The sequence below is a fragment of the Aspergillus vadensis genome, assembly GCF_003184925.1.
Source record: "Aspergillus vadensis CBS 113365 unplaced genomic scaffold BO88scaffold_11, whole genome shotgun sequence".
Classification (NCBI taxonomy): domain Eukaryota; kingdom Fungi; phylum Ascomycota; class Eurotiomycetes; order Eurotiales; family Aspergillaceae; genus Aspergillus; species Aspergillus vadensis.
The window spans coordinates 115,949-140,644 of NW_020292049.1; the positions used below are offsets into that span (position 1 = coordinate 115,949).

Here is a 24,696-nt window from a genome sequence, read left to right on the forward strand (position 1 = left end):
GAGCGAGGTAGAGGACAGACAGAGTGATTATTGCAGGACAGTGAATTGACTGCTCCGTGGAAGAGGAGAGGTTGACCAGATATGCTTGAGCCTGAATAACTGTACCTTGATAAGACATTGGATGTTATCAATATCTAATATACCAATGACAACTTTATAACAGGACGAACCAGGGATATGAAGAGATACTGGTGTGAGGTTGCGCAACCAAACAAATCACTCTCTATACTCCTTGCAGAAACTACTACCGCTGTGACCACAAGAGATACCCGGACCATACCACAGTCCAGGGCTGTATGCCGACCATTTAATCACAGTGCTCAAATAGTATGGATGCAGCTCTGTCATACAAGGCTCTGTATACCAGTGAGGTCAATCGCAACCCCCCTTGCTTAATCCGACCTCAAGAGCCATGCTGGTCGAACCACAATAATCGTCGTTATCAAGAGAATCATATCTAATACATGATTCTCTCGATATTCATAATCAAGCGTGGGAAGTTGGGAATCATTGTAGATAGGAAGCACATTATATCAGGGAAAATCTTTGTGGCTCGGAGACTTTAAGAAAGAGCCTCCATCGACCGCAAAGATTACCATGTTGAGAGAATGCATATCTATAGATAGCCATGACCCAACACTTGCTGATCTTTCTCTGTTCTCTGTATGCTATGCATTTACTATATCTTACAACCATCGCATGAACTCTATATAATAGCCCAATCGTTTCCTCTACATCATCTTACACAGCATAGCCTTTTCTGCATGTCTACATTCTATGACAGTATTACTCGCACCACGTCAGTGTAACACAGCTGCGTACATATCCCTGGGCTCACCCCAATGCTAATTGCATCAAAGAACATGGCAATATTGAATTTCTTCGAAGCGACAGACACCATTATGGTCTCACAGAATGCGCAATCAATCCGATATGACAACCTCATGACGTAGGGAAATCCTCCTTGCGAAAGACTCCATTAGTACCGACTTAGGAAAGGCAGACATACTGGACTACATTTAGATAGCTTCCCAACACCTATTAGTACATCCCACAACTCCATGGTTATCAGCACAGCACCGCAACAATGACAAAAGCCCAACCCCCAGTATCACCAGATGAATTTCTTAAAATCATCACACCCTTCTTGAACGAAATCTGCCCCAACCTCCCACCCTTCGCGCCCGACGAAGCCTTCAAAAAAGAAGTCTTCAACAAATTCGCAGCTGCCTCCGGCCTCCCGGAGGACACCATCCCCCACTTCGTCGACACAGGAGAAGTCCTAACACGATGCTTCTACCCCAGCCTCCCCCGAGATTTACAGATATCGATAGGTGTCCTAACAACATACGTCTTCTCGATCGACGACCAATGCGCAGACCCCGAATTCTGCGAGCAGCTTAAACCCTACCGCTCCGTCTTTCTTGGCCAATCCATCACCAACCTCCAATACATCAAGGGCCTATACAACACCCTTCACGATATAGTTAGTCACTATGAATGGTATGCTGGCGACATGATCATCAAATCAACCATGGACTTTGTGAGCATCAATATCGTAGAGGCAGAGCGGACGGGTGATTTTGTGGTCTCTCCTTCTACCAAGTTGTTTCCGGACTTCTTGCGAGGGAAAAGTGGTATTGGGGAAGCTTATGCGTTTTTCTACTTCCCTGAGAGTGACTGGAAGTTGGGGGATTATTTTACGTTGATCCCTGATATAGCGGGAATTATTGAGCAGTTGAATGATGTGTTGTCGTTTTATAAGGAGTCTGTTTTGGGAAACGAACCCGGGACGTGGATTAAGCAGACTTCTGTTTGCAGGGGGATTTCTGAGTATGAGGCTTTCCAGGAGAGGGTGGATCAGTGCTTGGGTAGTATCCGGAGACTGCGTGCTGCATGTGAGGGAAATCGGAGACTGTTAAAGACAGCCAATGAGTTTATCAATGGGTATCCTCTATTCCATCTTAACGCGGGGAGGTATAAGCTGGATCAGTTTGGCAGTTATGACGGCTGGCTGAATGAGAAAGCCGTTGGTGGAAATTAGAGCACTCGATAGACCAGAGCATCTAGGATCTATCGAATGTGATGGTGGTGGAACTAATTCAAAGACTTCAATCCTAATAATAGTACACTTATGTCAGCACCATGAGGAGAGATATTCATTGCAATCTGGGTGCACACACGACTCTGTATACTAAGGCAGCGTGAGAGGGACAGGGCCGCGATACTCATACTTTCACAGCAAGACTAGGATACCGTCTAAGAGGCCTGATAGATGGCAGCCCTTTGATTCCATTCCTGATCACGAGGTGTAGGCAAGTGTCACACTTCCTCCAAGAAATATTCACTTATTTCCAAGCCGAGATTTAGATTAGGTGGGAAGAATGACCCTATAATCTGCCCTGTGCTTGGATCATAAGGAAGGCCCTCATCATAAGTATCCTGAGCGTTGGTATCCTTGTCCGTTTGCATCAGACCAGGAATTTCTGGAGAAGGTTGGCACTTTACATGGGCTTCCAGAGAGTTTGACGGATTCAAAAACGGTGAAGGACCGCTTCCAAATTCACTGGACGGCGGGTCTGGTGTAGACGAAGGTCCGGTCGGTCTAGGTCCAGACTGAACAGAAATGCCGACATCACTTGGGATAGGGTGAAAAGGCAAATTCACTCCTGCATATTGCTCGATACGGCGGAGAAGGCATTGGCATAGTAAGCGAGCTTTCTCTGAGGCTGCGTTGGTCTTTGCTAGTATAGCAAGCCATTCAAGGGCTCTTTCAGTCGCCTTAGAAACCATTGAAGCTTTCTCTGGAACGTGACAAACACCAAAAGACAGCTCTATTAGAAGGACTGTGGTTGCTTGAACAAGGAAATGCAGTATACACCACCACGGTGACATTCTGTACAGTGCAACAGCATCTAGTCCTTCGGGAAATAGCCTCAGCATATGGCAAGCCGATTCAACGCACTCAGCTGCTGTTCTGTGACAGAAATCCTGCATTTTCTCATCTGAAACCTTGCCTTCCTGCTCCGCAGGATTAGGACGGCGAAGGCATGGCCGTGTTATGCCAATTTTGGTGCTATAGAATAAAAATGCCAGGCTCATCCGGTGGGTAGATATTGAATGAGTGACCTGTGAGGACTGTGTTGATGTAAAATCATAATCTTTAGGAAGACTCAAAAGCCAAGATTCGATGTCAGAGGTGAGACCTTGTATGGCAAACTCCGTCCCTATCCAAGATGTGCGCGCTGCTCCGGGACTGTAGAGCTTGATTGTCATTTTCTTTGATATCAGCGTGAGCAGAATGACATGGAGGAAATGCAATGATCCACAAGGAGGACTGGCAGTTGCGCCTGTAGCCTTTGGGGTAGCTATCGAGTGTTTGGCCTTCAGATCAAAAGTTAAACCGTTGCCTTCAGTCCCGTGTGACAGACGGAGGCAGTTTATCACTTCATCCCTTTCGAAGTTCTCTTCGTCAACTGGAACAGGCAGGGGTATCGTATGTATAGTATCATCTATGAAAGACGGCCGTCCGGTGACCATGCTAAGTCGGTGATCAAGCATGTAAAGGGACCACCATACGCGATATCGGATCTCCCTAGAAGTATCCGAAGCCGACTTGCTCATGTTGCGCAGATGCAACCCAAGACCAAGGGCTCCACGAACAGCACCCCCACAAATCCTCCAAGCACTTGAATCATTTGTAAGCACTGACATGCATAGGTAACTTGTACATACGGACATAGATGTACGTACCGGTTAATATGCCCCAAAGAAAGCATATACAACGCTGTTAGCCCTTCCACTTGTAATTGCTGTAGGTCAGGATGGTGAAAACTCCCGTTATCCATACTCAAGACCGTTGCTCTTGAGAAATACAACCAGTGATTATTCTTGTTCAATTGCCATTCTGCTTCAGAGATATAAGCATACCTAGCAGCGATTGCAAAGACTACGTTCAAGACTGCGAGCCACTTGTTTCCTGGGCGTAGATTGGCATTGTTGAAGAATGCACGGAACTGTGCTCCGAATGGTGTGGTCCCAATAATTGGAAAAGAGGGATGCACCCAGTCCAAATAGCAGTTGTAGAGCTTTGAAGCTATATCCTTTGACGGCAGTGCATAAGGCTCTTGTCGCTCGATACTTGGTAGCTCTTGATCATCAATATGGTAATTCGAAGCGGATATAAGACTACCATCAGCGTATTGCAGTGATATAGGTTCTTTGGGAGTCTCATATCCAGTCCCACCGTTGATATCTCGGCCTAATGAATGTATCCATGCAATTTCGGAGCTTTGGCCAATGTAACCCGTGGCCTGGGAAACTTCGTCCTTATTAAAGTCTTCACTGATACAATCAACGCAGTGGCTGGAGTCAACGAATGGTTGCAACTGGGAGTTGGGCGTTGAAAGAGGTCTTTGATTTCCGAGGAAGGGTGTTTGCCCATCAGCGGACAAGGTAGGACTGGAGGAGTCCTCCTACTTCCAGTCAGTATAAAAGCTTGGAGCAGACAGAGCGAAGTGGACATAGCGGGCTCGATCGGAACAAGAGATATGGCTAAGACTAAAGAGATGCGAGGAGTTTGTGTCTATACCACTGTCAATGCCAGGTTCATCAGCTGCTCATTCGTAAGCCCAAATCTGTTGCTCAGATTCCTCAAAGCGTCTTCGTAGGTCCGTATTTTGGCCTCCAAACTAGCCAATTGCCTTGGTGTACCAATTTCTCTAGAATCAGTTGAGGATCTCGCTAGTCAGATGAAAACACACCTCTTGGATTTCTCCCTTTTACCATCTGTGTAGCAGCAGATGATGCCAGCCTCACGGCAGTTGCGACAACCGGACTTATCCCCTGTGCACTTTGTCTTTCTCTGTCTGCAGGATTCGCATGCTCGGCTCACGTGGCGACGATGGAATCTACCAGGGGTTGAGAATGTTTCCAAGCCTTCTGCTAGCCTAGGAATTGCCATTTTCCTGCTAGTCGAAATATGCTCCGCTCGGTGGGCGGACACCGCATGAGAAGCATTGCCCTTGAGATCCTCGGTTAAATTCCGGAATTGAAGATAAAGAGGGTAGTCGGATGGTCCTCACCACATCGCTGTAGTTGTGTGAATCGGTCGAGGATATCCTGAAAGTTGCTTGTTCTGGCCAAGGTGGATACTGCATTGTGTGGTGGAGGTTTAGGAATGAAGTCACAATCCTGTCCAGGCAATCATTAGTAGCTATTCTGTAGTAGAACCCTAAGGAGCTCATCTTGATGTCACCCATTGCTGATACCTTAGAGGGCTAAACAATCGAAGGATGGTACGCCAGAAGAATTCAAGTGAAGTAGATAATGTTCACGGAAAAGAGTAGCTGAGCTGAGGGTGAATATATAGTTTAAGACTGAGTTCTTCAACCAAAGTATAGAGATGTAACTTAGTCTGAAAGATAGTGAAGCTAGTTGTCGGAGGGGTAATGTCTAATGGTTCAAGAAAAACCAAACCCTCAATCAGTTTCTCTCTCAACAGAATTTCACTAACAGGGAGCGCAGGTAGGAACCCGCAGTCGTGGCTACCTTTCTCGTCTCTTGCTTTTATCCACCAGCCGAGGATCGACCCGTATGGTCTAGATGTTTGGTGCCAAATATTGACCGGACAAGCGGGAACTCTAATAGTCCCGCAACACGCAATGATGCGTATTTGGAAGAACATAAATCAGTATCTGTTCGTTATAATCAAGTGAAGGGTAGAGCCCTGCCAGCCTCGAAAACCGGCAGATGCAGACAGCGTATTCTCCATTAATAGCTAGTTTCTCAATGGGTATTGCTTGCTTCAGTTGTAACCGCAAAACGCTATTCAACTGGCGAGATGGTAGTGATATGTAGTAGAACTTGACGGGTTGAGCCAAGATCGAATAGGGAACAGTTCATCGTTGTAATCAGGCTGTCAACAGTCGCGTTGGGAGTGGGAGATGGGCCAACGAGGATGGTTTCGCCATCTTCATTGGACCAATAAACAATAGAACAATGTGCTCACCTTGATCAGCTCCTTCAGAGAACCACGGTCGACATCATTAGGGTCTGTACAGCATGTAACGTTCTCAGAGTTTCTCCGTTGTGTGCTAGCCGGTTTGGCCAAACTCAGTGTCCCAGAGGATTTTACTTTCCCCTGCGCAACTAATACGCATACAAAATGTATCTTCCACTCCACGGATGTGTAACATACTACAATCCCTAGTCTATCAAGGTTCTTATTCGGACCCGATCTGCCGAAAATACTCCTGTATCCGGTTCATTCTCTCCTAGGCCAGTTACATGCAGCGGCGTAGGATGGTAGTAAAATGGTCCAAGAATACCCGCGTACACACCACGAAGATATCTCTTAACTATGGATGAAAAGTGGCGACTCCATTCGAAAAATAAGATCATAGTCAATGCATCAATATCAGAAAAACAGATATTTTAGATGTTTCCACAGAAGGAATACCCCTCGAAATGAGGTAAGCTTTGTCATCACCTATCGTTCATGACCTGTAGCCCTCCATATCTATCACGAGATGTATATTAGGTGATAACTAATACCCGAGCACATAGATCATAATTTGAAATACATATTCAGCGGCTAATGACTGTGTGGGAGTAGTAGAGAAAAGAAGAAATGATCTTGAGAATTGTACCATTGTATGCGGAAACGGGCCGGAACAACAGACAGACACTCATACAATGCGCACCCACCCCTATACTCGCTTTCCAGGCAGCTACATATAATGAGCAGTATTACAGTGAAAATCAGGCGGGAGATACACTATCCGTCAAATCGTGACCTGTGATATTGCCATAGCATCTCGATCGCTTCACGGAACAGCCTGTTAGTCCATCATCGTGGCCTGTCAGCCATAAGGAAACTTCATCGACTGTGCACAGTCTTGAGTAAAATGCTCTATAGTATGAAATCTTCTGACTTTACGTTACACTCCCACCTTAAAATTAAAGTATTTCTTTGTTGATTGTCACCCTCCACATTTACCTAGTCAGATGCTACATTATCATGCCACTTTCCATGGAAAGTATGTTACCTAGTGCAATATGTCTGGTCCACGGTACAAGGGCTGGTTTCAAGGCTCCTGTTCTGGAGTCTTATTCATGGCTTATCATCAATTTATAAGCCCACTCTTACATGATTTGTTTGATCAATACCTGGGCGATGTCGCCGAACACACTTACAAGTACATAATGCGTCATCTGAGGTGATACTGATGAAAAAAGTTGAACCAGACAAGCATTATTCTATATACCAAATTCGTGGACAGGTACATTGTATCATCACAACCCAACAAACAACGTGCATGATATAGACCATCCTGTTAACATAATATATCGATTTACTCATCCAGAACATAGTACGTCATTGTAGGAGGGTGAGACAAATATAATACTGTACGTAAAGAAAAAGTTCGCATCCAAGCTGCCCAAATTCAGCGGCATCCAAACATCGCAAATTCCTTGCTTGATGCCACCTTAACAAGATCTTATTTCCTGTCTGACGAAGGGGGTTCTAGGAGCAAGCTATGCACTCATGATGGTATAAAAGGTCCCTGAGATTATCAAGAGTGCGCCTAAAGAATTCCCCAGGCGTGCCTTAACTTCAGGGCTTGAGCAGGGGCTTCATCAGTTCCTTTCCAAGCACCTCCGGCCTTGAAATGCGTGCGTGGGCCGCTGAATACTCGTGATCCTCATCCACTCTGGGACGATACATCTCAACTCAATTTGGACTACAGTGGTGAATATTTTTTGGCATGCCGTCAGAGATGGCACAAGTCTGAACAGTGAAAGCCTGAAATCAGACCCGGGCTGCTGTCACTGCGCGTGCGTTGCAGCGCGATAAGCTTGGGTGATTGTTTTTTCCAGTTGCACGCCAAGAAATAAAGCACTGTCACTGACGATAAAATGGATCCTCGTTTTCAGAAGATCATTGCAAAGTAGAATGATAGCGAACGTTCATGACTGACGTTCCAAGTACGTCTTCTCTGAATGGATTGCGCCAGGCAAGAGCTGCTTGTGCTATGGAGTCTTCGCTCACGCCCACAACAATGGCTCCGAACACGTTTCCCTTTGGCAAGAACAGTTCCATATATCTCGTTGCGGGGCAATCTCAGCTGAGTCTTCCTTGAAGATTCCTCACGCGTCATCACATAGTATCGACATGTGAATTGACACGCCATACTTGAAATTGGTTGGACAAACTTTGTTACCAGCAGCCTCGCTGAGATAAAATAGATAGACACAGAAGACATTTTACCTCGCTGCCACGGAGGGGAAATCTACGACTTGTCCGAGCGACCGGTTTAATCCCATAAGCATGGCTTAGCATCATCCTGTATGATTTCTTTGGCGAGTTTATGAAGATAAACGGCGTTCGGCTTCTTAAGATGTCCAAGGGCCTGCATGGTTATTACCGGAGTAATGGATCTTACCAGCTATAAGACAATGAAATGGAATGGGCATTATTCAGACCATTCCTTCATCTTTGAACCTTTACCGCATTAACAATTCTTAGCACTAGGGATTGATAATCTGATGTGGATTTTAGCCATATGAGAATATTTGTATGCTCAACACCGAAGGCTGCATTATCAACGCAATGCCATCAGACTAGCATCCTGCATTGTGGACATTCAAAGTTGACTTTCTACAGTTGACAAATCCTTCCAGAGTGTTGTGTTTGCCGTGATAGATTTGGACTGGACAAACTGTTACTGGTTGACTCCTGTGTCTGCTATACCGGTCATCGCCATCACCTATCTGCATAATGACACAGATTGAATGGGCGGAAAACCCAAGAGTATCTAGAAAATACGCACACGTGTCGCAGTAATTAGAGCCACTAAAGATCAGAAGCACCCATATGGGGTATTGTGTGGAAAAGAGATAGTTTGATCTAACATGATGTGGCTATAAGAATGCAGGTTACATCAATACTGTGATCCCCAGGTTAGAGATCTCTCAAGATCAAGGAAAAGTCTGACAGCGCATCGTGAAATCCCTTGTACTGCTACAGATGGCTATAGATCCTGATACGGGACTTTGGTATGGGGACGAGAGCAAATGAGGATGTATCATGTCAAAATGCTTACAGCTTCCTCCCTTCTTCGACGACCATAGGAAAAGCTGATATAGCTTTCATTCAGACAAGGCACCACAGGAGCCAGCTTGAAATGTCTAGCCAGTCGCAAGTCCTAATGGCCATGATCTCAATGCTCTTATGAAGCTCCTTTCATAGAAGAGCACCGGAAAAGATGCATTCTCCATACTGGTAGCTTCCGGCAACATAAGGACGGAGTGAGCGATCTCAGGAGAAGTATACCGGCTTTGTACAGCCACTGTTGCTATTCCTCTATGTGGCATATCTAGCCAAATGACTCCTACTGCTGCCGGTGACGATATCACTACGCTTATAGTCCCTCGCAGAAACCGAAGTGGCCAAACTAGTTGCCGAGTCAGTATGTCGTCAAAATCTATCTTAAGCCTGTGAATCATAATGACCCCTGGATGGAAGGCAAAATCTGTGAGTTGAAAAATCATAACGTCTGTTCTAAGTTTCTATTGTTCTGATTGCCGAGTATACCTCCTACAAGTTTCAACATTCTATTCAATATTCATCATCTGAACGCTTCGACCTATTTATCTACTATACTAGCAAGTTTATTGCTTCATACTACAACCACACAACCATCCATATCATCAGATACTCCACTGGAGACTATACAACACTACTAAATTCCCGCCCGAAACATCTCAGACGCTGAATTCCCTAAATAGCTCCTTTGTACAGGAAACTCTACCCTCCCTCCACCTACTCAACTAAACATCAGTATCCATCTTAGATTAAACAACAAGATGGCTCCTATCCTTTTATACAACAATTTCCGCCACCCATTCAAGTCCTTGGCTCGCATCATCCACCCTCGCAAGGGCAAAGATAAGGGCAAAACCAGAGCCCAGCACGACTTATCATCAGCCCTAACACGACTATTCGCCAACACTGAAGAGGATGAAAATGAAGAATTGCCTATCTCTCACATCACGGAGCCTACTTCTCAAATTCTGGTCGAAGACCAAGATCCAGCCCTCGATACCCTTCTCCACACACTCTCCTCTACCAGAACTACCAGCACGTCCGACAGCTCTACTCTTCTTCCACTTCTTGCTTCTGCCCTCGACACTCTATCGACCTACACCCAGAACCACAAAGTCAACACTATTCCAATCTATACCTCCCTCTTGCGTCATCTTGACAACTATATCGGCTATCTCATTTGGGATCATGAGATCCTTCTCACAGATGCAGAGATTATCTTTACTGCCTCCACGAGCCCAACTTCCGAACACCGACACAACATCATTCTCCAGCTGGAATCTGCCTATGTCTCAAACTACGAGACATGCAAGACGCTAATAAACCGTCTAAATCAACTAGTTGATATAGAGATGATTGAACGTGCAGATTGGATATTCCCTCGCCAGACTGGCTGGGTAGGGGTAAGGAGAGAAGTTATAAGGCTTGAAAAGTCTCTGAAAGAAATCAGATGGGCTGGCAAGTTGAGAGAAGTTAATTACGTGAACTACTAAATCCTTCATTCCCAACTTCTCTTCCTCTACTGCTTTTCCCGCTATACCTCTACCTTCCAACGGAGCCACTCTCTCTTTCTATGCATCTTAAGACCCAACCCTTCCTCCTTTATTTATCTCTTCCTCTCTTATTCTTTCTATTACTACCGCAGTTGAGCGAGCCAAATACTGGCTATCTCAGGGCGGGTGGTAAGAACCTTCTTATTACCTGTCTCTGTCTTCATTTGTCCTTTTCTTTCCTTCCTTTCATTTCTTTTCTCCTCCTTTCCTTCTTCATTTTGTTACTACCTCAGTTGGGAGAGCCAAATATGGACTCTCTCAGGGCGGGTGGTGGGAACTTTTGTACCATATTCCTCTTTCTCCAATTTCTCTCATTTTTATATTACTACCTCAGTTGGAAGAGCCACATGCTGGCTTTCTCAGGGTGGGTGGTGGGAAATTCTTGTACCTTTCTTTTCTTCTTTCCTTATACTCTCCCGTTTCAAGTTGAATTTGTTCAATTACCTATCCTGTTGCGTGATACCCATGTAGTTATTTATGTTGACACATCGATTGCTGAGATGTCTTGTAACAAACCTACAGAGTACAGTCCGCCCCTGGGTAACTACCTCCTTATACCAAAGGCACTTGATAAAAGACGAGTACGCCATTTCCCGGTCACTATCAATCTTCAGCAGCTGCACTAGCAATGATAACAGCCATATCAAGCTGACATGCTACAAGAAGAATGAACGTGGTATGATACAAAGAAGAATCATAGGGTTCGGCCAAGCCTTGGGTGTTGTCGTGGTGTTTTGAGTGAGCCGGCGTAGCTGAAGATGCTTAAAAATGGTTGATGGTCTCTATTTGTTGAAGGCCCGGGCTTGGTCAGCTGTGCACAGATATGAAACAACTGCGTGAGAGAGGTGACTTTAGAATAACTCCAGAATGGTTCGGGGTTTACCATGGATTTACCGGCACTGGGATTAAGTTAAGGTCCATGCTGCAAAAGAAGGGCGTATGGGGCGACAGAAGAGAATTACACAAATAGTGGGTGCTTCATGGTAGTCCAAGATCATACAGTGCATGCTATTGCTTCTAGTTATAGGAAATTACTTCATTCTGGATACATAGATGATAATGAAAACGCTCCTGAAAGGGGAAAGTATACATTATACATTAGAAATAGAGATTGAAAAAATAAAAAAAATAAAGAAAAAAAGTAAAAAAAGGAAAAAGGAAAAATAAAAAAATAAAAATAAAAGAAAAATGAGGGGGGGGGGAAGGAGAATACAGATATAACGACAGAAAAAGAGCGCATCTTGGTGTATGAACCGATATAAGCAAGGAAAACAGTTTTGTCAAGAGTATGTTCTAGACCCTTTCAATGCCATGGCGACATATCCGTTACCATATGGTCCGCGGTGCCTACCTCCACCCACTCTTTGTCCGTTCGGATGCTCAACTTCCACCTCATACGCTCACGGACATCTTTGTAAACCGTCCACGATGCCAAGCACTCATACCAAAAGATTTTTTCGGCACCTGGGGGGTAATACACGCCGCGACGGGCTTCACCGGGAGGATTGAGCTTGAGCTCACCTATTACCTGGACACCTGAATGGCATTAGTTCGAAGATCCATGTATCTGGGGCCAGAGAGGTGCGACTGACGGTTCGGCATTTGCGTGAAACGACGGATAAGGACTGATTGTACACTTTGCCCAGCCTCCACAGCGAGCCACAAGTGCACGCCCCCCTCATTACTTAATGCGCGGCCCTGCAGGAAGAGAGACAATCAGAAAGAGCAGACCCTGACATGGGATCCGAACGATGCGTACCGAGTCAATCACACGAAAAGCATGTTTCCTTGGGGGTTCAAGCCCTGTTGCAAGCATTTCGATGACGGGTGCAGCCAATTCGTAACCCCAGATGCTCTGGTACTGCACGTATTCAGAGACTGTACTGCCACGGAGCGTCAACCCGTAGGATACGGCAGTGACACTGCCATGAATAGGTTAGCACCGCGAAATCCGGCAAAGAGGAAAAAACCTACGCATCGCTGCCCTGTAGATGGCGCAGAGACGGTCGTTCGTCCTCATCAATATCCTGCAGGCGGCGTTCGATTTCGTTCCTCAGGTAGACTGACTGACTGAAACCACCCACGAGGACGACGTTGGTCACATTCCACACAGATATGTGGCGCAAAATGGCTTTCAGGATTGGTCTCACAATAGGATCGAATGCTTTGACGAGTGAAGCCCTGGTGAGAGTGAACTGATTGGTTTGCTCGTCAAATTGCTCTGATGGATTGTACTTCCATCTGGTCTTGTACTGCTGGGAAAGTGGGAGGTAAACAATCATATCCTCGTTGCCAGAGAAGCCATGCTTGGCGTCAATGGCCGCCTTCCAAGCCATGGAAGCCACCTGGCCCTTTGCGCATGGCAGACCAAGTTCCTCGCGGATGTGACCCATGAGCGATGTCTCTACCAAATGACTGCCATGCTTCATCGTACTTTGCTCACTTAGCGGATGAAAGAGTAAGTGGTGCGCCTCGTTTGCCGTTGCGGATACGCGAAATGCAGTGTAATCCTGATCTTGGTCAGTTCAGGTCATTGATAGTTAAAGTCTCGCCGAGAGAAAGGGCTAAAAAGAGGGAGGGTGGGTTGATAAAAGACAATGGTGCACTTACGCAGGTCACACCACCTAAATCACATACCAACACACGGTCTCCAACCTGGCACAAGGAAGATCAGCCAGTATTTCGGTGGCCATTTATGCGGTCATGATGCTACTGCTTACCTGAGCAAGGCCTTCCTCCTCGAGTTGGTTAGCCACCCGTATAGCGGCTGCTTTCGCTTCTGAAGTATAAGAAACCTGGTCGTCGCCATTCTCGAAACCAGCCTCCCGAATCGCACTTTGCATCATTATCTCGCCCTCTACCGTCCAGCAGTCAGGCATTGCAAAGTACCAGTCAATTGGGGGGAGTCGGTCGAGCCCAATTTCTTGAGTGACAGTTATATCGGCGATGAATGCCTTACGCAGGGCTTCCAGAAAGTCCTTAATAGCATCCTGGGGTTGAATGGGGTTTCTGCCGATTCCGGGCACCTTGGCATTTCCAAATATGTCCAAGTCCATTGACTCCGCTGAAGGGACCCCAGCAACTTGTAACTTTAGCAGGACCAGATGGCTATCTTGTCGACCTACTTCGCAACCCCACGCACGCAGATTATTGGTTCCAGGATAATAAGAGACCCAAGTCGGGATGATAGAGTCGCGGCCATTTGGACGCCACTCCTTGATACTCCGGTTGTTCCCGTAATGATATGTCACGACTAAGAAGAGCCTTCAGTCCAGCACCGGGGTGGATAAGGCCAGCGCGCGGCGGCAGAGGGACAAAGGGGAAAAAACTTTTAAATCACTCACCACACTTCGTCACGCCAAAATCAACTCCTGCAACAAGGCGTCGCTGATCAGCCATTGTGCGCAAGGAATCACAAGTTCAGAAACAGTAGGGACAAAGATGATAGACTGCATGGAGAAATAAAGGAGGAAAGAATTAGGGCAAGATTGGAAGTGATAATTGCTATGATCTGACATGGATTGTCTGGAGCCAGTGACTGCAAAGAGTAGGCTCTGCCCTTTTTATAACCTTGGTCTCTTCAGGTTCTCCTATGCCAGCAGACTACCTATTATTTACTATAAGCCTGATCTAGATCGTCTATCGTGTCTCTGAATCTCCCGCTTTTGCCCGCCCCGCCCCTCGATCTCCTCTGTGTGGTCGTGTGCGTCTGTACTTGTCTCGGTGTGTAGAACTCTACCTCGTGTCCTGTGACCCACAAACTTCCTGGAGGAGTACTCCCCGTACAGAGAAGGTTTTTCAGGTATGACTAGGAGGATGTTGAAAGCACAGAATAGATAGAATGCAAAGAAACTTCAAAGGAAAAAATAAAATGAAAAATAAATGGAAAACCAAAAAGGGAAATACGGTGATATTAAAATCACGAGTGGTTGATGATCATAACGACTCAAACGATAATAAGACAATATGTTGCTGAAAGGAGATGTAAGAGGTAACACGAGAAAAGGAAAACGCCAGACCAAAAAAAAGAAAAGAAAAAAAAGGGGGGGGGGGGGGGATAAAAAACGGTAAATTTGAAATAACTGGCCTCACAAAGAACGCAGAAGTGGGTAAGAAATTGAAGAAAGAAATAACCTCCCAATAAAGAATGCTCAATATACGAAACCTTAACTGAGCGGAAGGCAGGCGTTCCTGATCTGTCTTTTGACCTCTCTTTACTTCAATCCTCTCTCCCTATCACCTTGTCTGTTACGTGCAAGTCAAGCCAATATTCTTCTCTACTTACCCCTACAACTTGATTTCCTGTCTCATAATTGTTCTCCTTCACCGGTCATCTACCTAGCAAACATGGGCAGGACGAAACAGGCCCGACAGCCTGAGCGAAAGAGTGAAGAGCGAACGCCCTTTCAGGATGACAAGTCTGAAACCCAAAATCGTGTCTACGGCCCCGGTAACTACTTCTTATCACGGGAAGAATACTACGATGTGCTGGCACAATGCAATTTGATGGAGGAGAATGCATGCTCCCAGCGATGCATCCTCGATCTCGTCAGTGCACGGTTCAACCATCTGGACTGCACCATTCGCACATGGACTCACGCATGGACACGTCGTGAATCGATGTCGCACCTTCAATCAGACGAAAAGCAGGACATCATCAATAGCCTTGATGGCTACTGTGTCCAGGAAGACTGGGACAGTATCCACCCTCTCCTTCCACCGGGAACCCGCGCGAATATGGGCCCGGTTTTAGGCGCTACAATGCTTTACCAATTCATCTTCTCTAAACTCATCGACTCTCCTTTCTGGTTCTTAGATGGAAAGATGAGCCCCACAGATGTTGATGGTGACCCGCAGTTTCACCTTCGTCTTCAATATTTGTACGAGAGAATCCGGGAAGCTTCTGTCTACAAGGCAGCCTGGTGGAAATCAGTCACTATCGGCGAGTGCAATGCCCGCAGCGCCTTTGATAACAATCCTGCCAATACAGGGCTGGCACAGGGTACCGCGGTTCAACGTAAAGCAACGGTGGAATCATTGACTGATGAGCTGCTTGGATGCCGGGTTTTTCAACTTCTTCTTCGTCCATTGGAGTATAAGAAGGATGTATCTCTCCGTCATGAACAGCTTCACCGAATCCTCCACGACGCTGTTGATACGATTCTCTACACTGAGGGAGGGATGTTCGGCAATACTACAATAGAACGGCTTCCGGATCTTCCTGTCTTCGTCCACGAGTCAGACCAAATGACACCCCATATGCATCACTTCACCAGCCCTCAGAATACTCCGAGTTTTGCGGCTTTAGATGGGGGTCGGGCCCTGATAGTTACTCGCCCGGGCCTCGTTTACTCGCAGATGCAAGCTCTGGGTCACGGTCGTATCTTCCCTCCTGAGCGAGTGGTCAAGGCGGAGGTGTTAGTGGAAGTGAAAAGGCCAACGAAGGAGAGGGTGTCTCGGAAAGGGCCAACATCCGGTGTTGCGAAACCGACAAAAGGAAGAAGGGTCCAAAGAGCAAAGAAGCTCAGCGCCAGTCCCAGTGCAGCTGATGCCAAAGATGATACCGGGGAACACGGAGAAGACAGGGAGGAAAGCGTACCTCTCGGGAAGCAGATGCCGCCGCGGAGGAAGACATTCTGGCGTCAGTGATTGATATACGCCTTTATTTTCTCTATCAATTGTTCGGTAATTGCTGCTTTTCTTTCTTATTTTTGGGGGGAAGGGGGGGGGGGGTTGCTTCTCATGTATCCGTTGCAGGAGAGTCTTAAGATGTGATGAGCTTGCAGGTAATGGATCGTTCGCTCATTTACTCCATCGTATACTGTGGTTTAGATCAATTCAAGCTCTAGAACTCTAAAGCATCATATGTGGATACAGGTATGTGGAACTAACATTGTTATGCTTCCTGTCGTTCCCTATGATGAGCACTGCTAAACCGCCCCGTGAACGTCATGGGGTTAACCCGAGCGTTTCGCTTAGATGTCACGACGAACCGTTAGGGGCAGGGCTTGCGAGGATTGATTGATTGTTTGTTTGATAATAATAATTACTATTAAGAGAAGGTGTTTATTGCCGTTAGAAAATCAGCATTCCATCTTCATGCTTGTAAAACCTTCTTTTGTCCTTCTGCTCTCTCATTCCTGACTGGAATTCTATATCCGTTGTATTACAGTAATACCATGTTTAGCTAGTATTGGATGACCTAAACCGACATACAAATAACTAGTTAACTAATCGCTCGCACGAGAAGTATTGCCCGACTCAGATAGGGCTGTTACTTTAAAGGCACCCGGACCCACTGGATACTCATATCGGAGAATTTTCGTATTCAATAAACCGAAGTATTCCTACAACCTTACCAGATCTGAGAAACATCGTTGCTGTCTTTTGATCGAACAAACTACTCTATATTCCCCCAATCCCTTCTAGGAATTAATAAGCGGGAAACCGGGCGAGTGTCTCTCCGGTGCCTATGACGTGTTGACCCGGTTTCAGATTTGCCGTCTATCCATCCATCCATCCAGAATCTATACTAGGAGTGACGCTAGCGACAGGAAATATCCCCATATGAGCCGTTGGAAAGGCTAAGGGAAAAACCAGCGGCTTTTCTCAAGCACGGTTGTGGAAATGTACAAGCCGACCGTGTTAGGTGGGAATGAACGAGAAAGAGAGAGAGAGAGAGAGAGAGAGAGAGAGATAGATAGACTCCAGGCTTCAGACTAATGAAAGCTCCTTCTGCCAGGAAGGGGGCATTAAGATGAAATAAGGTGGCTGACGCCCCCGTTTGATGCTCCGTCTCCAGATGCTGAAGGAGACTATGCTTCTACTCTCTGAGTTGGGGTCATTTGAATCAGGGGATTGTAATCGTCAGATTTGCAACAGCTGCACCTCCCGAGCAGGGGTGAAAAAAACAAAACAAGACAAAAGTTAACACCTATTCGCATGGCGTGCTTATACGGACAGATTTGGAAGCATTCCAGGTTCAAACACGGTAGAAATATCAACAGGAATCGTAATAGCGGTGACCAGGAGAAATGACAGCTGCCATGGATCGACAGCATGGCTGACAACATGGTTGCTGATCTATAAGACTCTATGCATTTACCTCATCCGGAGTATCCAACCCAGCTCTTACATCGTTCAATACTTCTGAGACCTATACGAGGAGCGTGGAAACCTTCTCCTTCTGCTCAAGTCTGCTCACCGTTTTCCCTATTCGGTCCCGTTCATCTGGGGGCCTTGGGCTTTTTCCAAACATTGTTGGATGACGAAGAACCATTCGATCTATCACACGGAAGCCCAGGCCAGCCCACATGAAGTAGCACAAACTCCTGTCGAACCTTGTCGGGACGGGAAGCTGCTTGGTCATGATGCTACAGTCCGGTGAAACCCGTGATACCAATAATGAGTGTGGCGTCTGCCTCATACACTTCCCAAGGCCCCCAGAGATAAACACTCTTTTTGGCCTGTATTTTGAGGGCACCCCCCAAGTAAGCCAGTAACATTGCTACAACTCTTCTTTTGCTAGCGTTTCCCGGACCTTAATGAGCCCGAAATCGTGGCGTCCCTCCCGTACTCGCCTTCCCAGTTTAAAGGAAGTCTAGCTGACCAACAATTTCCCATGCAGAAGTGAGACTGTAAACCAGCCACAACCACGTAACCAGATACTCCGTAATGTTTGCTTTCTGGAAACAAGCCTGTATTGTTTGCCGCAGCTCGATCTAGAATGGCATATCCGGCCATCAAGCCTGCCATGTTCTATTGACCCCGACAGTGTGCAAGCTAGACGGTGAATTAAACAGAAAAGTCGACTTCGAAGAGTAAGATCTAGGGATGGGTAGTGATCAGATTTATGGTCTCATTCAGTGTATGTCTGCTTACACTCACCCAGTCACCCTATCTTCCGTGTCCAGCGCCCACAACTTCACAATCATGAGCTTTTTGCCCTTTTGTCTCTGCATTTAGCCATAATGACTCCATCAGTTCAGGCTCTTCAGGATAGACTATGTCAGGCTGTCATCCATAGTCTGTTGCACCCCCTTGGCTTTCCCTTTCTCCGCCGTTGCTGCCTGCGTGACGGTGGCATCAACAGCTTTCCCAGGTTGAGTACATGCTTCCGGTATTGATATCAATTTGGTCTCACAACTATCGAAGAACCAAAGGGGAAATCAACATCACAATACGCCCCTTCGCAACCGCTACTTTACCAGAGTTTCCTCAGCAAGTCCCACCTACCGGAACCGACGTTATCTCTAGACAGCTACACTTGTCGCATGCCACATCGATCTCGTCACGTCGACCACGCCTTCCCTCCCCCATCTTATAGATGAACCATGTATCCATCCATGGGTTAGCCACGTGGATTCAGCCTCTCACCTCGATTTTTGACCTTTACAATACCATCTTCTTCCTCATGTATGTCTGCCAGGAGCAGACGGCTTACAGCACTTGTTTCTTGAAAATGCTCTGGTTTGATCACATCATCCGCTGACTCACCCTCATAAAACGTCAGTCGTGCCTTGAAATCCATCCTATCGACTCTGATAAATGAGATACCCCGGGGAGGTGGAAAAGCGAGCCACGTTCATGGTAGAATGTCATGGGACTTTGGAAGGGCAACGCAGCAGATTCTGTTCGTGAAGGCTGGTCATTCCGCTGGTTTCGAGCTTGAAAGGGGCTCGGAAAATCTCTGTACATATGTAGACATGTAGGCGATTAGATGAGGATTACTGCTGAAGTACCTTTATTTTTCCATCTGGTTGGTAATAAGTAACGTCAGATAGAAACTGAGCTTTAGTTGGTTGCCTGGACAGGTTTTCAGCCGAAAATGTATCTTGACGACATGTATTCCGTGCAGGAAAGTGCACTCTGGTGTGTCTACTGTGTCTGACGGCGGGTCAAGGCCTTGTTCTCCTTCGGACTAGTAGAGACGGCCTCCTGAAATGTTCGAGGAAGGTGTCGATCAGATGCACCGGGAGAAAGGGTTCCCCTATTCGATCGTGCACCCGGAAAGATGGCAGCGTGGTAGTGCATCAGATACAGCCTGGAAACTTGTGTGACCATCCTAATCACTTCTTACTTTGCGCAAAGGCCGCCTTGCGCCATGTGTGATCTCTTGGTGAGTAGGCATTCATTTCACAAATTGTATGATGGAGAAGCCTAATGAATCTTCCTCTATATGCTGATCGGGCTTTCCGGCTATAAACATAAAAGAAAGCCAGCCACGTAGGTTCCTCATGACTTGGGCTGACATGAAGCGTCCACCAGGACCACAGGTCTATCGTAATCCATTCACTCCATCTTGGAACTGATGCAAGTCATATTCCTCAGGATATGTCTCCAGTATCCTCTTCAACTCCTTCATCTGAGCCTCCGCCTCCTCCGTCAACTCGTCGTAGACCCCCTCAAATGCTTCCCTCAACGGGGGCTTCTTCTCCCGCTCTGCCTCTCCAAACTCCCTGAGCACCTCTTTCCGGATCTTATCACGCGTTTCACGTTCTAGATCCTCGCTCCAGTGACCCCCGTTTTCCAACCACTTCCGCAACCGGATAATCGGGTTATCGCGACGTTTCCAGTCCTCGACTTCCACCCTTGCCCGGTATGCAAAGCTATCATCGCTGGTGCTGTGATGCGATACACGGTAGCTCATTGCTTCGATGAGTACGGGTTTACCTCCATCTTGAAGGGCGAGGCGACGAGCTTCACGCATTGCCTCGTAGACCGCGAATATGTCGTTACCGTCCACCCGAATGGTGTCAATGCCGTAGCCAACACCACGGCTGGCGATACCATCGCCCCTGTATTGTTCTAGTGTAGGGGTGGAAATTGCATATCCATTGTTGCGGCAGATGAATACCACGGGACAGGACCGCGTCGCGGCTATATTCAAGCCCGCGTGGAAGTCGCCTTCGCTGGCGGCTCCTTCGCCGAAATAGCAGGCTACAATTCGCGCTGGGGTATCGGGGTTCTGTAGTGATTGTAACTTTAGAGCGTAGGCAGCACCGGAGGCTTGAGGGATTTGGGTTGCAAGGGGGGAGGAGATTGTGTGCTAGATATATGGTTAGAATGCGATTGGGCAGGTCGTGTGGAGGGGACGAACTGTTCGGGGGTAGTTGCAGCCATAATGAACGGGCATGTTACGGCCTTTACTGTTATCAAATCTATTCGCAAACAGTTGGCTCATAAAGTCTTTCAGAGTGAAGCCGCGTTGTTGGAAGACGCCTGCTTCGCGGTACTGGGCGAATACTACGTCGTCGGGGGTTAAGGCTGCGGCGGAACCAACGCTGATTCCTTCTTCACCGGCAGATACCTAACGAGATCAGACTTCAATATTGTTGAGGAGGTAGTGAAGGTTCTGAGCATACCATATAGAAGCTCAGTCGACCCTGCCGTTGCGCTTCGAACATGATGACGTCCATGACACTTACTAGATGCCGTCAGATCATAAAGTAGGTAGCATGATAATATGAGATATCCCCTACCTGTCAACATGTTCTTGTACCATGTCAAAATTTCCTCCTTTGGCACATCGATGGACTTGCGCGACTTGTCGACGAGTACTCCGTCGGAGTCCATGACTCGGTACGTAGGGATATTGGACATTTCGGTAGGATTGATGAAGGTCATGTCGGTGGTAAATTTGCTATTGATCGCGCCTGGAAATCGGACACTACTATTGTCAGCTTGCTCCATGCTCCCTATCATCGCTCGGTTTATGTGAGTGACCTTACCGATCCGATCCAGGGCGCTGAGATATAGAATTGCTCCATCGCCGTGGAATCTTGGACAGCGGTTGGGAAGAGCGCCAAAAGCGTGTTGACCGCAAAGACTGCATGTTGGAGGTAGTTGCTGAAAGAAGGGCCAGCCCTGGGTGTTGGGGGATATGTGATGGCCTCTCCTCATGATAGAAGGGCGTTATTCTTAACTCGAGGGATGCTGGGAATGCGGAGGCCGGTTGGCGTCGGTCCTTAGAGCGGGTGATTTCCCCACCCGCCGATATCCGAGCCGGGGTAGAAGAAGCTATTAGGAGGTGTCCAGCAACTGCGATAAGCGACTTGATAACTCTAAGATAAGTGTCTAGATAAGGAACGTTTCTTCTCTTCTTTTCTGCTAAACAACCCTAATCGGCCTGGTGTTTATTCCACCTGGAACAGGGCATAATATCACTAAAACCTATTTGGAGACTTGAATTAGTAGTACTGGATCCCGTTTTAACTTGATTTCTTCGATTATTTTGAATTGTAAAAAATCGTCTATTTATCCATATTCTATATTACTATGTATATTTTTATATTTAACTATATCACTCGTCATACCCTTAGGTATAGCTCGGTCCGCACGTGCCATGTTCAATGGCGGAAGAATCAGCGGCCCCGAAGTACTAATTACTAGTTGCGGGCGGAAAGTGGAAATGCGGAGTAACATCACGTGCTATAATGCCAGGCATCGGTTATCATCGGGCGCCGGTGTACCTGGATAACCAACAGGGCATTACTTACATACTCCCCTCCCATCATCCATCCTGCAGCCGGAATGCTACATCTAGGTCCCTCCCTCCGTGTAATCTCCCTCTTCTATCTGTTGAAGCCGACACCGGGTTAACTATGAATATTTTGCGATCAACTGGCAGCTTGTCCCGGGCTTTCCAGCTATGCCACGGGCCAAGGTCCCTGCCAGTGATCCGGTGCCAGGCACGACCTCTACCTCGTCGAGGATTCCACGCCGCCGCCTGTCTGTGGGGTGTGAAGTCTCAGGTACTGAAAGATGTTGGCGAAGGTAAGATAAGTTTGCCCAAATGACCGGCTTTCCACAATCTTTTGGTCATGAAACATACATATACCCTTCATTGTCGGTTGTTTACATTACATTTCCCACAGGGATAACGGAGGTCCAAATAATCCAGTGGTATGTCGAGGAGGGCGCATACATTGAAGAGTGGAAACCACTATGTCAATACCAGTCGGATAAAGCCGTTGATGATGTTAGTTCATGCGTCCTTAGAGACACGCTCTGGAAATTCAGCTAATGGCCATAGATCACCTCGAGATACGAAGGCGTCGTCAAAAAGCTCCATTTCCAAGCAGACGATACGGTACCGACAGGAAAGGTAACAACAACTACAGTACACCGCAGCATGGAATGTTCTTGCTAATCGTTCTCTTTCCTATAGGCGCTCTGCGATATAGAAGTTGAGAACGGGAAATATCCGGATGATAACCCGCCGCCTGTTCCAAAGACAGAACCGATAGAACCAGCACCGGCCAGGTCTCCTCCTCTAGAAGCTCCATCACCACAGCCTACACAAGCTACTTCACCTGCACCAGTAAACGGCATCACAAATAACAAGCCGAGATCACCTCATGCGACATTGGCTACCCCAGCGGTCCGTGGCATGCTGAAGATCCACAATGTGAACATTGAAGATGTACAAGGGACAGGCAAGGATGGGCGCGTCCTCAAGGAAGATGTGCAGCGCTTTATCGCCGAGCGAGACCAAGCACCTTTAACACAGCCCACTGCTCCGGGGATGCAAGAAGAGACCGCGGTCAAATTAACACCAATCCAGAGTCAGATGTTTAAGAACATGACAAACTCCCTCAGCATCCCGCAATTCCTCTACGCTGACGAACTCAACGTTAATAACGTAATGGCCATTAGAAAGAAGCTAGCCAACGACCCCAAAGACCCTCAAAAGATCAGCCTCCTCTCCTTCGTCATCAAAGCCATGTCCCTGGCTTTGAACGACTACCCGCTTCTCAACGCAAAGATTGATACAACCGATCCGGCCAAACCACAATTGATCATGCGGGCAAAACACAACATCGGCGTCGCCATGGACACCCCTCAAGGCTTGTTAGTCCCCAATATCAAAGACGTCGCCAATCGCTCCATCCTAGAAATTGCCGCGGAAATCTTACGGTTGAACGCACTCGCGAAAGAAAGAAAGCTCACACCCGCCGACCTCAGCGGTGGCACAATCACTGCCTCTAATATCGGAAACATTGGAGGTACATACGTCGCACCGGTAGTCATACCGAACGAGATGGCCATCCTCGGCATTGGCAAATCCAGAACAGTACCCATCTTTGATGACGCTGGTCAGGTTACAAAAGGCGAGCTCGTGAATTTCAGCTGGAGCGCCGACCATCGCGTGGTGGACGGTGCCACGATGGCCCGAATGGCTAATCGCGTCCGGGAACTCGTCGAGTCACCGGAGCAGATGCTGTTGAACTTGCGATAGCTTATACATAGAGTTAACCCCTTGTCTGAGGCCTGCATCTGCGGTAGTGATTAGCGCCGGCTCAATGCCACATAGCATAGATGACTGCAAATGAAAACATGTATGTTCGCCCTGCTTGGCTTTGAGCAAGCTGGGTTGTCAGCCATTGGTGTCCATACCATACATCCCACGCTTTACATCGTAAAACATAGAAAGCACTCGAATGGCACCAAGGCCATGGTCAAACAACAACGTGATCGAATCTCCGATCGCATAACTAATCCTCGAGTAGCAAGTCGGTGAACTCTCATCTAGGTATTAGTGCCAAATTGGCCGGAAATCAAATCTACGTCCTTCTATAGTCATCCTAGAACAGACCAGCCTGGCCGAACCGACTAAGACGCCTTGCTGCAGCATTCTCAAAGGATAATATAGCAGATCGGTTTAATTTGATTTGCTTTGTTAATCTATTCTTCACCCCGCGTCGGCGGATAGCACGCCACGTCGGAGGGTTCTGGAGGTTTTCTCCTGGCTTTTCAGCCAAACAACTCTATATACAACAAACAAGGCCACGGCATCGCAGTCTTTCACTGCCTATTGCATGATGCAGTTTCGCTATCACTTCATTGCGACATTCCAGCATCAGTGTTGTTGAGTTTGATCCGGTGCTGCTGGCTAGTAAGTTCGGTAATCCGGTGACTCGAAGGGTTGCTGGCACCAGCCATACTTGTTGTAAAATATGGTATGACGAACAGGGGGTGCTTCCGAGTGTCGAGTTGATGCATGCCAGTGATGCTATGCTGTCAGAGACGCAG

General features: G+C 47.1%; 7 protein-coding genes across 7 annotated transcripts; 4 read left to right on the top strand and 3 right to left on the bottom strand.

Annotated features, from left to right (window-relative positions):
* Positions 1-1,087: 1,087 nt before the first annotated feature.
* Positions 1,088-2,117, top strand: BO88DRAFT_462371 (terpenoid synthase; the record flags this gene model as incomplete). The annotated part of the gene is made up of 1 exon (XM_025711211.1): positions 1,088-2,117. The coding sequence occupies one exon, from the start codon at positions 1,088-1,090 to the stop codon at positions 2,042-2,044; it is 957 nt and encodes a 318-aa protein (XP_025562851.1). The 3' UTR covers positions 2,045-2,117.
* A 205-nt stretch (positions 2,118-2,322) lies between these two features.
* Positions 2,323-5,159, bottom strand: BO88DRAFT_388194 (fungal specific transcription factor domain-containing protein; the record flags this gene model as incomplete). The annotated part of the gene is made up of 7 exons (XM_025704848.1): positions 2,323-3,688; positions 3,754-3,864; positions 3,931-4,475; positions 4,592-4,719; positions 4,786-4,845; positions 4,915-5,023; positions 5,085-5,159. 7 exons carry the CDS (start codon positions 5,157-5,159, stop codon positions 2,323-2,325), a joined length of 2,394 nt encoding a protein of 797 aa, XP_025562852.1.
* A 4,711-nt stretch (positions 5,160-9,870) lies between these two features.
* On the top strand, positions 9,871-10,602 carry BO88DRAFT_414990 (uncharacterized protein; the record flags this gene model as incomplete). Its single annotated transcript, XM_025708193.1, has 1 exon — positions 9,871-10,602. One exon carries the CDS (start codon positions 9,871-9,873, stop codon positions 10,600-10,602), a length of 732 nt encoding a protein of 243 aa, XP_025562853.1.
* Positions 10,603-11,889: 1,287 nt separating this feature from the next.
* BO88DRAFT_443738 (Hsp70 family protein) lies at positions 11,890-14,090 on the bottom strand. The gene is made up of 7 exons (XM_025710046.1): positions 14,007-14,090; positions 13,383-13,915; positions 13,273-13,317; positions 12,637-13,172; positions 12,422-12,584; positions 12,255-12,360; positions 11,890-12,198 (listed from the first exon to the last, which is right to left on the bottom strand). The coding sequence occupies exons 1-7, from the start codon at positions 14,059-14,061 to the stop codon at positions 11,966-11,968; spliced, it is 1,671 nt and encodes a 556-aa protein (XP_025562854.1). The 5' UTR covers positions 14,062-14,090; the 3' UTR covers positions 11,890-11,965.
* Positions 14,091-14,902: 812 nt separating this feature from the next.
* On the top strand, positions 14,903-16,323 carry BO88DRAFT_388201 (uncharacterized protein). The gene has a single exon (XM_025704849.1). The coding sequence runs from the start codon at positions 15,010-15,012 to the stop codon at positions 16,309-16,311; it is 1,302 nt and encodes a 433-aa protein (XP_025562855.1). The 5' UTR covers positions 14,903-15,009; the 3' UTR covers positions 16,312-16,323.
* A 3,451-nt stretch (positions 16,324-19,774) lies between these two features.
* Positions 19,775-21,550, bottom strand: BO88DRAFT_404775 (thiamine pyrophosphate-dependent dehydrogenase E1 component subunit alpha). Its single transcript, XM_025706709.1, has 5 exons — positions 21,393-21,550; positions 21,144-21,331; positions 21,027-21,088; positions 20,762-20,971; positions 19,775-20,710 (listed from the first exon to the last, which is right to left on the bottom strand). Exons 1-5 carry the CDS (start codon positions 21,494-21,496, stop codon positions 19,940-19,942), a joined length of 1,335 nt encoding a protein of 444 aa, XP_025562856.1. The 5' UTR covers positions 21,497-21,550; the 3' UTR covers positions 19,775-19,939.
* Positions 21,551-22,172: 622 nt separating this feature from the next.
* Positions 22,173-24,014, top strand: BO88DRAFT_404776 (putative biotin-dependent 2-oxo acid dehydrogenases acyltransferase). Its single transcript, XM_025706710.1, has 4 exons — positions 22,173-22,437; positions 22,539-22,642; positions 22,697-22,768; positions 22,832-24,014. The coding sequence occupies exons 1-4, from the start codon at positions 22,266-22,268 to the stop codon at positions 23,900-23,902; spliced, it is 1,419 nt and encodes a 472-aa protein (XP_025562857.1). The 5' UTR covers positions 22,173-22,265; the 3' UTR covers positions 23,903-24,014.
* Positions 24,015-24,696: the final 682 nt, after the last annotated feature.